This window comes from Grammomys surdaster, unplaced genomic scaffold (genome assembly GCF_004785775.1).
Source record: "Grammomys surdaster isolate TR1022 unplaced genomic scaffold, NIH_TR_1.0 66, whole genome shotgun sequence".
NCBI lineage: Eukaryota > Metazoa > Chordata > Mammalia > Rodentia > Muridae > Grammomys > Grammomys surdaster.
In genome coordinates, this window is record NW_021604568.1 from 20,484,255 (window position 1) to 20,500,570 (window position 16,316).

The following is a 16,316-nucleotide window of genomic DNA, read 5'->3' on the forward strand; positions in this document are numbered from 1 at the left end:
GTCTTGCAACAATCTCCACTTTCCTGACTTTTTCCTAATGACAAATATTGGGATAGTCCAGGGAGAGTTACTCTTTTCTAAATGTACTGCCTGTAATTGCTCCTGCACTAGCAATTGAGCAGCTTGTAATTTTTCGGTGGTTGGGGACCACTGATCCACCCAGATGGGTGAGTCCTCCTTCCAGGTGATGGGATCGGCACAACGCCCTAGGGGTGCAGCTGAATCAATAGCCCCCATCAAAAATACCCCAAGCCTCTTCTTCCAGAGTTACCATGGACCTCAATAGGATGAGTAATCCCATTTTCACTTTTTCCTAATCCTTTCCCTAGAGAAAATCCAGAGTTTATCATTTGAGCCGTGATTACTTCACTAGAGCTGTACATAATCAATCCCAACTGGGATAATAGATTTCTGCCCCAGAGATTAATGGGAAGGCCTGGGATGACATGGGGTTGTATATTCCCTGTATTCCCTTCTTTATCTTTCCATGTCAGCACCTTAGAGCTTTGCTGTGGATTTTTACTTTGGCCAATACCCCTTAAATTAGTTAAAGTTGGGGTCAGAGGCCAGGTGGCAGGCCAATCACTTTGTTTGATAATCGTCACATCAGCTCCTGTATCAACCAAACCTTGGAATGCCTTCCCATCGAGCAATATTGTCATCATAGGTTTTTGTTTAACTATAGGCTGTACCCAGTATGCATCAGAGGAACCAAAGCCTTGATCCCCTCTCTTAGTACTTTTATATTTGTGATTAGTAGGAATCAATGGAAGTAAAAATAGTTGAGCTATCCTTCCTGTAGGAATAGTGACTATATTCTGTATTACCTTGGCCATTACCTTAATCTCACCTTGATAATCATTGTCTATAACTCCAGAAAAAATTTGTAGTCCCTGCATAGTAGCACTACTTCTTCCCACTATCAGGCCAAACACACTTGGATAGAGTGGTCCAAACACTCCAGTGGGTAAGGCCTGAGGTCCTATTTCTGGGGTTAATACTGTGTGGATGACAGAACTGAGGTCTAGTCCTGCGCTTCCTGGGCTTGCTCGACTAAGTTCTGAAAGGGGTTGTTGTTTGCTGGTATGATACTGACTGCCCCATAAGCCTGTTTTGGCTTGTGTTGGCTCGGGGCCTGGGGTTGGCCCCTGTTCCCGTTTCCCTGATTATGTGAAAAGGTGTTTCCTTGTGCACCTGTCCTGGACCTACATTCATTAGCCCAATGCCTTCCATGTTAGCAACATGGGCATAGGCCAGGCTGTTTTCTAGGCTGTCTCTGGGTTAACTCATTTTCTGCTTTGCAATATTTTGCCAAGTGTCCAGGCTTGCCACACTCAAAACAGGCCCTTTTGTCTCTACTGGCCAGAAAATCTCTTACCGATTGTCCTTGCATGGTGGCTGCCATAGCTAAGCCTTGTTTGTAGGAGGGCCCTATGTCAGAACAGAGTCTGATATATCCAGTAAGCTCTGCCTCTTTCCTATAGGGTCTAATGGCCGCTTGGCAGGCAGGATTGACATTTTCATATGCAAGTTGTTTCACATAATCTACACCTGCCTCTGCATTACCAAAAATCCTTCCTGCTGTTGTCATTAATCGATGAACAAAATCAGAAAATCTTTCGTCAGGCCCTTGTCTAACTGAGGTCAAAGATGCACCAGGGTCTCCCTTTACCGGGAGTTTTCGCCAAGCCTTCATGGCTGCATTTTGAATTTGAGCGAATAAGCCTGGGTCATATTGCATCTGGTTATCACTAGAAGCAAATTGCCCTTCTCCTACTAAGGCATCAAAGGACCAACCATTATCTGCCTGAATATTTCTCCTAGCTGTCTCTTTACAATTCTCATGATACTCTGATTTCCAAATAAGATAGTCACCACTGCTAAGAACTGCTCTCACTAGAGTATTCCAATCACCAGGAGTCAGCCACTCCTCTGCAACAGATTCTAAGATTGTAAGAGTAAAGGGAGCAGTGGCACTGTATTGTTCCACCAAATTTTTTAATTCTTTAATAATTTGAAAATTAAACCCTGTTTGATGTCTCCACACAACCCCTTGAGCATCTCTAGTCTCTGATACAGGGAAAATCTCAGCCTCTCCCTCCTCTAGCTGATCTGTACTAAAACCAGAAGACAGGGGCTGTCTTTGGACTCTGGGTTGAGGAACTCGAGGATCTGAGGAATTTTCCTTGCCCTCTTGAGACCTCTTCCCTATCTTTAATTTTCGTAGCTGATTAATTAAGTCCTGATACTCTTCCTCTAATTCTATTTGTTGTTTAAGAAGAGAAATTTGTTGTTTAAGAAAAGAAATTTTGTCCTGCAACTCCTTTCTGTGATCTTCAACCACCATCTCCATAGCAGGAGCATCTGGAGGTGGAGGAGCATAGGGAGGGGGCCTTCGGGAAGAGGGCCATTCAGGGTCGTAATTTTTGGCTGCCTCTTCCTCTAGGTCAGCACAATCTAGCTCTGACAAATCAATTACTTCAACATTTGGTCGTATTTTGGATTCTATGCTTTTCTTTTTCTTTTGAATATGAAAACAGCAAAACAGAAGCAAACAATTAACACACATAAGCAGCAAACAACAAAACAAAAACATAGAGTTGAATTCAGGCTGACTTATTTCTTGCCCCATTATCATTACTATGACCTACTGGTCTCCACACAGCAGGTTCCCACGGCAATCACCTCTGTTTCACTTCTGAATTTTCAGTCGACCCTTCTTCTGGTAACGTCCCTCACTGGGTCTCTCATTCTTGCTGCCGCATTTTGGGCGCCACTTTGTAATGGCCCATTCTGCTGCTCTGGTCCGAGGGACAGGGCCTAGCAAGAGAGAGAGTGGGGACGGGGACGCAAAGAATGGAGACGAGACAGAGTCTGGTCTATTCTCCTCTCAATTCTCTCCTTAAGTCTCTCCTTAAGTCTCGCCTCAAGTCTCGCCTTTATTGAAAGGAAATCATGGGTAAACAACAAAACAAGATATGTAAGAAAAGCAAGATAATTATCAGAGTATGCTCAGCTCTTGTAGGCTGTTAAAAACAAGTCTCTTATCAGGGTATATGGCTTGAGATGGCTACAAAGATGATAGCTGCTTTCTACTCAGAGTCGGCTCCTAACACTTGATGATAGAAAGTTGACTTAAAACTGGTAACTCAGGGTTGGAGTCATTCAGAAACCAGATGTATAAAAGATTTATTTTAGAGAAAATGGATTGTTTACATTGTTAAAAATTGGTTTTGCTTAAGAAACTTGAAAATATAGTTAAACTGCCACTTTTCCATAGGCTGCAGTTGGCAGTTCAATCGTGAGTTTAGAATTTTTTGACTCACCCATGTTTATGGTTGAGAAGACGATAGAGCATGTAGAGTTGAATAGTAAGACTATTTTGTCAGTAGGAGATTACTTGCTTTGGAGCTCAGAATGGCGTGATACTAGCAAGAGAACCACCGTGATGAATGCTCAGGCAGGCAATGTAGATTGGGATCTTACCATGCTTCTAGGAGAAGGTCAATGTGAAGGTAGTGCTAATCAGGTTGAACTGCCTGCACAGCTATCAGTCCATACAAAGCAATGACAGACTTACATGGATACATTCATCTTTGTGGTGAAATTGGGCCCTCATACAATCAGGGTCTGGCCATAGCTGCTGCCTTACAAGGGACCACTGTACAAGCAGTGCTTGCACAGAACTGTGACGATAAAAGATTGTGGGACTGCATAAGGGTATCCTGGGTCATGGTTGAGCAGGTACTTAGAACCCCGAGATTCTCCGTGGAATTCTGCGTGAGAACCGGCAGGAGTTCGGTCCCTCCCATCACCTAGGATCCTGAAAAACAGTCACATTTCCATAGAGTCACATAGGCCAGGCTATAGGCCTCAGGCCCTAGAGATTTACATACTAATGAAGGCCAGAGGGCAGAGCAAATTAAACATTCCTCCCCCAGATCCTCCCCTAATCCTCCCCCTTTCTCCCTCCCTATATAACTCGGGACTGCCCTGAGTTTTGGGGGGGTACGCCTAGATCTATCTATTATCCGCCATGACAATAAACCTTTTTGGAACCAAGGACTTCCTCGTGTTATTGGGGCCTGCCGCCGCCAAGGCCCTCAGGCTGCTGGAACCATAGGATCTTCCTCCCTGATGTGGGACCCGCCACGGCGGCAGCAGAAGCCCCTCCGGGGCTTGTGCCGCTGTGGCGGCCTTTTTAAATTTTCCCCACAAAAGATGTTTTATTTTATTTTATTTTTTGGTTTTTCGAGACAAGTTTTCTCTGTACAGCCCTGGCTATCCTGGAACTCACTCTGTATACCAGGCTGGCCTCGAACTCAGAAATCCGCCTGCCTCTGCCTCCCAAGTGCTGGGACTAAAGGCATGCACCACTACCACCCGGCTGATAAAAGATGTTTTAAATGTGGAGAATTAGGTCATTTTTAAAATGACTGTTCCAGGAACAAAGGCACGAGCAACAGTCAGGTCACCAAGGTCTCTTGCCAGAAATTTGTCCTTGGTGCAGGAAGGATAATCTTTGGGCCAGTCCTCAGGATACAGGCTGAGATTAAGAACATTCACCTTTGAAGTAAGACTATGCACAGAGTGGGAGCAGCAGAAGCTTGTGTGGCAGACGGTCCTTTTGTCTTGGTCATCATGACCAGCCCCTAGAAGGGTGGTTTTTGCAATTTGTTTATTGCCTTACTTGTTCCTTTAGGGGGAGGCATCAGCCTCAGACCCAAAGACATTCATTCACAACAGCTTATGGGCCAGGAGTTATAGATAATGGTTATGCTGGAGGAATTAAAATTGTGCCTGCTTCCCTCCATGGCATTATAGTTGTGTCTGTTAACAAAAGAATTGCTCTAAGAGTAAAAGAGGACAAGATTTGGCCTTCAACTTGGCCTTTATCTGATACTCTCACTCAGCTAGAAGGAATTGGTTATTCAATTAATCCAAAACAAAGTTCAAACTTAAGATTTATGAAACTGATAAGGCATCATAGCCTGACTTGCCTACTCCGGCTGCCATTCCAGTAAATGCATATAAAATTATTATAGATTTAGAAGATTGTTTTATACCATTCCTTTACATCCTGGTAAAGGTGAGAGGTTTATACTAAGTGAATTTGTAAAATTTTTTTTTTTTTGAGACAAGGTTTCTCTGTGTAGCCCTGGCTGTCCTGGAACTCACTCTGTAGATCAGGCTGGCCTCGAACTCAGAAATCCACCTGCCTCTGCCTCCCAAGTGCTGGGATTAAAGGCGTGTGCCACCACTGCCCGGCTGAATTTTTAATTTTTGAGAACCCATGAAGCAATATCATTAGAAAGGTTGCCTCAAGGAATGGTCAATAATATCCTTACATTATATATATATATAAAATTGTTGTTGCTTTAATACAAAAAGTTAAAGCATTTGAATCTCTCAGTGTATATTATTCATTGTATATTTTATTGCCTGATCTTTCTGAAGGAGTTTTTCTGCAAGCCTTTGCTCTCATATAATAAGTTTTAAAATTTTGGGTAGTGCTTGTTGCTCCAGAAAAGATTCAAAGGCAATATCTTTTCAATATGTGGGACCTCAGTGTGGCACAGAAAATTCCAATAAGAATAGATAGTTGGGGCTGGAGAGATGGCTCAGCCATTAAAGGCTAGACTCATAACCAAAAATATTAGAGTTCAATTCCCAGCAACCACATGGTGGCTCACAACCATCTGTAATGCGATCTAGTGCCGTCTTCTGACTTGCAAGCATACATGAAAAAAAAAAAAAGGTTTACTTTTAGTGATTTTCAAAAGTTGTTAGGAGATATTAATTAGCTAAAATCTCATCTTAAGCTTACCGTAAGAGAACTTTAACCTCTGTTTGATATTCTCAAGGGGGATGCAAGTCCTAATTCCCCTCGACAATTAACTGATGGAGGAACAGCTTTGCAGAAAGTAAACTGTTAGTTATCAACAGATACATTATATAGACTATGATCAATTGTTGGCTGTTGTGCTATTCCTACTTATGTGCTCACAGCAGCCCTTTGACAAAAGAAACTGTTAATATGGATTCATCTTCATCTGCAAGTAAAGTTTGAACATCCTATTATGAAATTGTTATTGTGTTAATACAGAATTGTAACATAGAATCCTGAAAGTATTTTGGATGAAATGTTTATTCCTTATTCCAAATAGAAATTAAATTGGTTATTGGAGAATGATGATATTTGGCCTATTACATGGCAAACTTTTTAGGCAAATTTGACAATTGTTATCCATAAAACAAGTTGCTACAGTTTTCCTCTATGCACGCTTTTGTATTTCCTGTAAGTTTGCATACAGCCCATGGGAAAAATGTTTACTGTATTTACTGTATTTACACACTTACCACAAATGGGGGGGATCCGAGGGAGAAACTAAGGAAGAATTATCATAAAAACAGTGGAACGTCCCAGCCTACACCATAAAAATAGTGGAAAGTCCCGACCCATTAGTCGGTCATAAACCAGGGTGTGAGAAACATCCTGTACATATTTTTTCTCAAGAATTTAGGCTTGTGCGGGGCAGTGGTGGCACAAGCCTTTAATCCCAGCCCTTGGGAGGCAGAGGCAGGTGGATTTCTGAGTTCGAGGCCAGCCTGGTCTACAGAGTGAGTTCCAGGACATCCAGGGCTACACGGAGAAACCCTGTCTCGAAAAACAAAACAAAGCAAAGCAAAGCAAAGCAAAGCAAAACAAAACAAAACAAAACCAACAAAAAAAGAATTTAACCTCATCATTTATCTTGTGGTCAGCCAGTTCCTGGAACAACCCAGCCGACCTGTATTTTTAGTTCCGCTTCACAGTTCCTGGAGCGCGGAGCCTGCGAACCGGCTTGTCTACATTCTCGGCTCGGGTTCAGGGATCTTAAAACTCTCTATATCTTTTATGAATTTTTATATCTTTCACTGACACACAGGATCACTCTCAGCAAGCCCAGCCATTCATCACGGCGGGTAACCATCGCGCGGGCCCGGAGATTTATGATCTGGGAAGTGAAACCACGATTCCCGTGACGCTTCGCACAGAGACCCGCAGCGCACAGTGCCGCTGTGATCTCCCACCCCGGTCGAGGCTGCACCGTGGTGGCGGAGGCAGGGGAATGACTGTGGGCTGGTGGGTGGCCGGGAGGGGACTGACTGGTAGTTGGCTGAGGCGGGCCCTGGGGCATCTGAGGCTGGGGCATGGCCTCGAGTCAGGCAGCTGGTGACTCTCTCTCTCTCTCTCTCTTTCTCTCTCTCTCTCTCTCCCCCCCCCCTCACGCCCCGCCCCTCCAGTGCCGGCACGGCCAAGATGGCGGGGACTGGGAGACTACATTTCCCAGGATGCAGCGTGGTGGACTTCCTGTCTGGGTGTCTGTCACTTCCTGTTGTCCAATTTAGTATTAACTAGTCCTACATTGAATATTCCAATTTAATATTAACTACTCCTATATTCAATACTCCAATTTAATATTAACTATTACTAAATTGAATATTCCAATTTAATATTATCTAGTGAAATTTCCAATTTAATGTTGACTAGTCCTATATTGATATTTCCAATTTAACATTATCTAGTCCTATATTGAATATACCAATTTATTATTAACTAGTCCTATTTTGATATTTCCAATTTAATAATTACTAGCCCTATATAAAATATTACAATTTAATATTAACTTTTAATATTAACTAGTTCTATATTGAATACTCCAATTTAATATTAACTAGTCCTATATTGAATATTCCAATTTAATATTAACTACTCCTATATTCAATACTCCAATTTAATATTAACTAGTACTAAATTGAATATTCCAATTTATTATTAACTAGTTCTTTATTGAAAATTCCAATTTAGTATTAACTAGTCCTACGTTGAATATTGCAATTTAATGTTGACTAGTCCTTCATTGAAGATTCTAATTTAATATTAACTAGTCCTATATTGAAATTTCCAATTTAATATTAACTATTCCTATATTGAATACTATAATTTATTTATTTTATTTATTTTTTATTTTTTTGGTTTTTCGAGACAGGATTTCTCTGTATAGCCCTGGCTGTCCTGGAACTCACTCTGTAGACCAGGCTGGCCTCGAACTCTGAAATCCGCCTGCCTCTGCCTCCCAAGTGCTGGAATACTCCAATTTAATATTAACTAGTCCTATATTGAATATTCCAATTTAATGTTGACAAGTCCTATATTGAATTTTTCAATATAATATTAACTAGAGTTATATTGAAATTTCCAATTTAATATTAACTAGTCCTATATTGACTACTCCAATTTAATATTAACTAGTCTTATATTGAATACTCCAATTTAATATCAACTAGTCATGTATTGAATATTCCAATTTAATCTTGATGAGTCCTATATTCAATGTTCCAATTTAATACTAACTAGTCCTATACTGAAAATTTCATTTTAATATTGACGAGTCCTATATTGAAATTTCCAATTTAATATTAACTAGTCCTATTTTTAATACTCCAATTAAATATTAACTAGTCCTATATTGAAATTTCCAGTTTAGTATTAACTAATCCTACATTGAATATTCCAATTTATTGTTGACTAGTCCTATTTTGAATAATTGAATTTAATACTGACTAGTCCTATATTGAAATTTTCCAATCTAAGTTTGACTACTCCTGTATTGAATATTCCAATTTAATTTTGACTATTCCTAAATTGAAGATTCCAATGTAATATTAACAAGTGTTATACTGATATTTCCAATTGAATATTAACTAGTCCTCTTTTGAAATTTCCAATTTAATGTTTAGAAGTCCTATATTGACTATTCCAATTTACTATTAACTAGTCCCATATTGAAATTTCCAATTTAGTATTAACTAGTCCTATATTGAAATTTCCAATTTAATATTAACTAGCCCTATATTGAATATTCTAATTTAATATTAACTAGTCCTATATTTAATATTAACTAGTCTTAATATTGAATTCCAATTTAATATTAACTTGTCCTTTATTGCAATTTGTAATTTATGGTGAACTAATCCTACATCTGAATTTACATTATATACTTAACGTGTCCATAATCATTTTTTTTTTTTTTTGGTTTTTCGAGACAGAGGTTTCTCTGTGTAGCCCTGGCTGTCCTGGAACTCACTCTGTAGACCAGGCTGGCCTTGAACTCCGAAATCTGCCTGCCTCTGCCTCCCAAGTGCTGAGATTAAAGGCGTGCGCCACCACTGCCTGACTGTGTCCATAATCCTAATTTACAATTTTCGGTTAACTGATCCTACATCCCAATTTACATTATATGGTAAACTGGTCCTATATCTCAATTTGAAATTTATTGTGAATTTGTCCATTATCGCAATTTATAATTTTTGATTAACTAGTCCTATATCGCAATTTACAATTTACAGTGAACTGATCCTACTTCCCCATTTACATCACATAGTTAACTTGTACTTTATCACCATTTACAATTTTCCATTAACTCATCCTGTATCTCAATTTGAAATTTACTGTGAACTGATCCTATATTGCAATTTACAATTTACAATTTACGGTGAACTGATCCTACTTCCCAATTTACATTATATACTTAACTTGTCCTTTATCGCAATTTACAGTTAATGGTGAACTCATCCTACATCCCAATTGACGTTACATAGTTAACTTGTCCTTTATCACAATTTACAATTTAGGGTAAAGTGGTCCTATATTGTTATTTACAGTTCACTGTGTACTGATCCTGAATCTCAATTTACAATTTACGGTGAACTGATCCTACATCCCAATTTACAGTTTAATGTTAACTAGTCCTATATAGCAATTTATCGTTTACTCTCAGTGATGATGGAGACAGAGACGATTGGGAAGGCTGAGTGTGAGGATGATTGATTGATTGATTGATTGATTGATCGGGATGGATAGAGACGGTGATGGTGGAGACATAGACAGTTGAAAGGCTGAGTGTGAGGATGATTGATTGATTGATTGATCGATTGATTGAGACAGATAGTCGGTGACCATTGGTAGGGCTGAGTGTGAGGATGATTGATTGACTGATTGATCGATCGGGACAGATAGAGACGGTGATGGTGGTGATGGAGACGATTGTTAAGGCTGAGTGTGAGGATGATTGATTGATTGGTTGACATTGTTCAGGATGGATAGAGATGGTGATGGTGGAGATGGAGATGATTGAGAAGGCTGAGTGTAGGGATGATTGATTGATTGATGGGGACAGAGAGATGAGGATGATTGATTGATGGATGGATTAATTAATAGTGATGTATAGAGATGGTGACAATGGAGAAGGAGACGATTAGGAAGGCTGAGTGTGAGGATGATTGATTGATTGATCGATCGGGATGAATAGGGACAGTGATGATGGAGACATAGACAGTTGAAAGGCTGAGTGTGAGGATGATTGATTTTTTGATTGATTGATTGATCATGTAAAGAATGGCCGGGCGACCGTGCCTGGCTGGCTTAGGTTGGTGTGTATATTGCTCTTTATTACCCATCCTTGAGGAAAACATACATACCATATTGATTTACGCCTCTGCCTTAGGTCTATAGGAGCGCAAGAACACTCTTACCTGTCTTTGACTAACCGGCCATCATTGGCGCACTCTTTCCTGTACAGACCAAAGCTACATTTAATTATAACTAGTCCTATATTGAAGATTCCAATTTAATATTAACTAGTCCTATACTGAAATTTCCAATTTAATGTTGACGAGTCCTAGGGTGAAATTTCCAATTTTACATTAATTAGTACTATATTGAAATTTCCAATTTAGTATTAATTAGTCCTATATTGAAGATTCCAATTAAATGTTGACTAGTCCTAAATTGAGGATTCCAATGTAATATTAACTATTTCTATACTGAAATTTGAAAATTAATAAATTTGAAAGTTAATATTAACTTAGTCCTATATAGAAATTTCTCATATTAATGTTAACTAGTTTTTTTGTTTTGTTTTGTTTTGTTTTGTTTTGTTTTGTTTGAGACAGGATTTCTCTGTGTAGTCCTGGCTGTCCTGGAACTCACTATGTAGATCAGGCTGGCCTCGAACTCAGAAATCCGCCTACCTCTGTCACCCAAGAGCTGCGATTATTGGCGTGTGCCACCACTGCCCAGCTACCAAAGTTCTTACAAAACTAGAGGATCCGTAAGGGAAAACTTTGACTTGAAGTCGAATGTGACTTAAGGAAAATTTCTGATAAAATTGAATATTTGCATGGAGAAACATTTCATAAAATTGAAGACATTGTTGAAAAATCGAGTGTTAAAAATTAAGATAGAGAAAACTGATTAAGAAATACAAAACATATAGAAAAAACTAATTAAAATGATGACAAATACAAAAAAGGTATGAAAAATTTTGAATCATTTTTTAAAAATTCCTAAAATAATACAAGTTTGAGAAGAAAAAAATTTGATGTAAAATTCATGTGATTTAAGGAAAATTTCTGAAAAAATTGAATATCTGCATGGAGAAATGTTTGATAAAATTGAAGTCATTGTTGAAGAAACTAGTGGAAATTAAGATAAAACAAAAGTGTTTTTTTTTTTTTTCCGGTTTTTGAGACTGGGTTTCTCAGTGTAGCTCTGGTTGTCTTGGAACTCACTCTGTAGACCAGGTTGGCCTCGAACTCAGAAATCCACCTGCCTTTTTCTCCCAAGTGCTGGGATTAAAGTTATGCACCACCACTGCCCAACATGGGTGGCTTTAAGTATTGACAAGAGACACTTACATGGCGTAGTCTCTGCTCTTACTGGAGAGTAAGTGTCTGGTATAGCTTCTTCGGGTCTATGAAGTGTAGTGTGGGTTTCCTGTACTTTGTGGTTATTATTCATGTGCAAGTGAGTACGTACATGCGTGTGCTTTTAGGTCTGGGTTATCTCACTCAGGATAATAGTTTCTAGCTGTATCCATTTGGCTGCAAATTCATTGTTAGGAGCCGCCATTAGAAGATGGCGTTTGTTCCCTCTGTTTGAGGTGGAAAACAACTGCATTCAGGGTCGAAAGCACCTGCTGTGAGCCTGCGTATCTTTCAGACACAGCTCCTCACCCTCCTGAGCAGTATGTAAATGAAGTTCTGCAAGAAGCACCAATTAGACACTTATACACAGTTGTGATAACTATTTAAGCAGCACCCATTTTGGGCTGGGGGTCTTTCGCTTTACAATCAATAGTGTGTTCCCCAATGAAGTGCGTGAGGAAGGATCCTGTTGTTGCATCATCCTTGCTGGCGAGGCAGGCGCAACAATTCGTGATGTCCTTGTATTTAATAGCTGAATAGTTTTTCCTTTTGTAAATGAACTACATTTTCTATATCCATATTTTGGTTGAGGTGCATCTGGATTCTTCCAGTTTCAAGCTGTTATAAATAAGATGGCTATGAACTTAATGGAGTCCCTACTCTAGGTCACCTGCCTTCACAGAGTCCCTCCTATATCTTCTGTTTGTGGAGGGATCACCTGAATTATATGATTATATTGTCTATGGAAGCATACATTTACTTTGTAGTGATGTCAGTATCAGGCTTTGTGTTGTACACATGTATGGGATATTTTAGGATGCAGTGACTTATGATGATGTGCATGTGAACTTCACTGTGGAAGAGTGGAATTTGCTGGATCCTTCCCAGAAGAATCTCTACAAAGATGTGATGCTGGAGACCTACTGGAACCTCACTGCTATAGGTAAGACTGTGAATTTTTATTTATTTATTTATTTATTTATTTTGTTTTTTTCGAGACATGGTTTCTCTGTGTAGCCCTGGCTGTCCTGGAACTCACTCTGTAGACCAAGCTAGCCTTGAACTCTGGAACTCAGAGATCCGCCTGCCTCTGCCTCCCAAGTGCTGGGATTAAAGGCGTGCGCCACCACTGCCCAGCTGACTGTGAATTTTCTTTTGCTTTTCAAAATAAGGTAAAAATGTTTCCTGGTTACTGATGATCACCTCTTATTTCAATAGAGAACAAGTAATATTGAGTCGAATAAATCAGGTTCATTGCTGCAAAAATTCAGAGTAACTTGAATTTTGCCTAATTCCAATACTATATCATTCATTTTCTGGTACTGTGTTTTAGACTATAATTTGGAAGACCATCATATTGAAGAACAGCATCAAACTTCTAGAAGTCATGAAAGGTAATTTTAATGTTTAATCTGATACAAATATGCCTGTGAGGAAATTTTACTATGATCTGGAAGCTCTAAAGCAAAGCAAGTGTGTAAAATATCAGTCCTTTTATTGTAGCTATGATGATAATATTCTCACAAGACCATGTACCTCACTATCAATTTTCTGATTTGTGTTTGCAAGGCATTCCTCTAAGAAAGCTGACAAGGAAACAGGGCCTTAAGAGATAGCTTTATTTGATTGGTAGTTCCATTAGAGCTATACTGTGGGACTACCTCTCTGTATAGTCTCATAATATTTAGATGTTGCACATTAAATAGTGATAAATATGTATCCAAAACCTTCTAATAAGCAAATAGCCCATAGCAAAATTGGTAGTATTCATATTCTTTGAGTGACATTGCTAAGTTTATGGAGCAGTCAGTTTATGAGATTCAAGAATGTTGTCATTTAGAAACCTTAATCCATATACAGCAGGTGTACAATGAACCGAAGGTCAAATGTTGTGAATTCAATGTGCAAACATTTCATTTTGTCTTTTTCTTCTTCTTCTCATTGGTATATCAAGTGTCAGAATGAATGAAATGATGTGAGCATATGGATATTTAAAGGAGCCACATACCTTTTACTATTCTAGGACAATGAGAAGAAATGTAGTATTCTGCCTTTGGGAGGCTCTCTGAATATGATAGATGTTTGCAATTAATTGGTTTTCTGACTTTACTGGAAACAACCCAAAAGTTGCACAGCAGAAAATCCCTATGGGTACTAGAAATATTGAAGTTCTTCAGTTTTTCCTGGGTCCCAGTGCAACTGTATTGTGATTCACACTACAGAAAAATTATGAATGCAACCAGTGTTATACAGCTCTGCCTCATTCCATTTTACTTCAGATATGTGAAATCCATCATATAGAAATCTCATATAGGCCGGGAAGTGGTGGCGCACGCCTTTAATCCCAGCACTTGGGAGGCAGAGGCAGGCGGATTTCTGAGTTCATGGCCAGCCTGGTCTACAAAGTGAATTCCAGGACAGCCGGGGCTATACAGAGAAACCCTATCTTGAAAAACAAAACAAAACAGAACAGAACAAAACAAAAGAAAAACAAAAAACAAAAAAAGAGAAGAAAAAAAAAGAAATCTCATATAGAAATAGGATGTTAGAAATACAATCCATGCAATAAATGCTCTTACCATCACAGGAATTTTCAAAGATGGAAAACAACCCATAGTGGGGAAGAACACTATGAATGTATGAAGTGATAAAACCTTATAATCTAATTCTTTTTTTAATATTAAACCAAACTATAAAAGTAATTCATATGGGTAAAATGATTGATCAGGATAATGAATATGGTTAAGCTTTTACATGTGTCAATTATCGTTGCAGGCATGTAAGAAGTCACAGTAGGGGAAAACCTTATGAATGTAATCAATGTGGTAAAGCCTTTGCAAGACCCAGTCATCTCCAATATCATAAAAGAGCACATACTGGAGAGAAACCCTATGAATGTAATCAATGTGGTAAAGCCTTTTCATTTCACAGTAGTCTCCAGTATCATAAGAGAACACATACTGGGGAGAAACCTTATGAATGTAATCAATGTGGTAAAGCCTTTGCAAGACCCAGTCATCTCCAAAGACATAAAATAACACATACTGGCGAGAAACCCTATGAATGTAATCAATGTGGTAAAGCCTTTTCGTTCCTCTGTAATCTCCAATGTCACATGAGAGCACATACTGGAGAGAAACCCTATGAATGTAATCAATGTGGTAAAGCCTTTTCATATCAGAGTGGTCTCCAATGTCATAAGAGAACACATACTGGAGAGAAACCTTATGAATGTAATCAATGTGGTAAAGCCTTTGCAAGATCCAGTCTTCTCCAAGATCATATAAAAACCCATACCAGAGAGAGACCTTATGAATGTCATCGATGTGGTAAATGCTTCACACAACAAGGTCATCTTCATCATCATAAAAGAACCCATATCAGAGAGGAAACCTTAGTTATGTCACCCATGTGGAAAAACCTATTTAAAAATTAGATGTCTCCAGAGACGTCAATGTCACATACAGGAGAGAAACTTTATGAATCTAATTCATATGGTAAAAGCCTTCTTGCAAAGTCTTTGTCTCCAGAACCGTAAAAGGACCCATGTCGGAAAGAAACCTGTGAATGTCATCTGACGTCTGTGTCTTCACTGCATCCAGCTGAGACTCCAGGACGTCAGAGGTTCGAGTGGGTCTGCTTGGCTCACTTGATGAGTAGATACACCAAGTCTGTGTATTCTGCAATATACAGTTCTCAAAACAAGTTTTAGCATCGAGATAATTTTTTGTTTGAATGCTGGAATCTAGTCTCTGGTGGCCTGCCTCTGTCATGTCTGATCCATGTCATTCTGGGAGGTAGAAATAGCTTTGTCTCTTCTGAAAACACACAGACGTGTGTATTTTTTCCCCTAAACAGCATGTCCTTTAGCCAGCCACGCAAACGAGTCGTGCGTTCTAAATTTCAAAACTTGATGTAAGCCGATCAACTCCATGTCTCAGGTAGGGTTGTTCGACGGCATCAGAATATTTTTGCATGACATCAGGATTTTTTTTTCAAAATCTTTATTTTATTTTTATTTATTTATTTATTTATTTTGATTTTTTGAGACAGGGTTCTCTGTACAGCCCTGGTTGTCCTGGAACTCACTTTGTACACCAGGCTGGCCTCGAACTCATAAATCCGCCTGCCTCTGCCTCCCGAGTGCTGGGATTAAAGGCATGCGCCACTGCCTGGCTTTCAAAATATTTTTGACTGTTGTCTCCGTCTAACATAGTCATGTCTGCTATGGCTATGTAGTACGGATAAAGAACTTTTTTTCCAGGTGTCTCGAGCAGGGACTCTTATCTGTTAGAAGCAGTCTATTTATAAGGGGTTAGAATCCCCTTCAGGGAGAGGAGTGACAGGTCCTGCTCCACTCAGGGATCGTATACTGGATTAGACTGTGAGACCATCAGCTCCTCGAAAGAGAAGAGAGAGTACATCAGAGACAGAGGTTTTGGAATTCATTTACTTCTTTAATGATGCACAGCAGACAATATATTAAGGCAATTGCTACAACAAGATATCGCCACATTTCCTATGTGTTACCTCTAACAATATGCACAATGAACTTGAGCAAATAT

General features: G+C 39.2%; 1 protein-coding gene across 1 annotated transcript in view; it reads left to right on the forward strand.

Moving 5' to 3' along the window:
- LOC114626179 (zinc finger protein 120-like) overlaps positions 1 to 15,289 on the forward strand; it is a 32,741-nt gene extending 17,452 nt beyond the window's left edge. Inside the window, exons 2-6 of the mRNA XM_028773534.1 lie at positions 6,930 to 7,118; positions 12,580 to 12,694; positions 13,085 to 13,145; positions 14,527 to 15,128; positions 15,213 to 15,289. Coding sequence (XP_028629367.1) covers positions 6,930 to 7,118; positions 12,580 to 12,694; positions 13,085 to 13,145; positions 14,527 to 15,128; positions 15,213 to 15,289 — 1,044 coding nt within the window. The remainder of the gene's footprint in view (positions 1 to 6,929; positions 7,119 to 12,579; positions 12,695 to 13,084; positions 13,146 to 14,526; positions 15,129 to 15,212) is intronic.
- Positions 15,290 to 16,316: the final 1,027 nt, after the last annotated feature.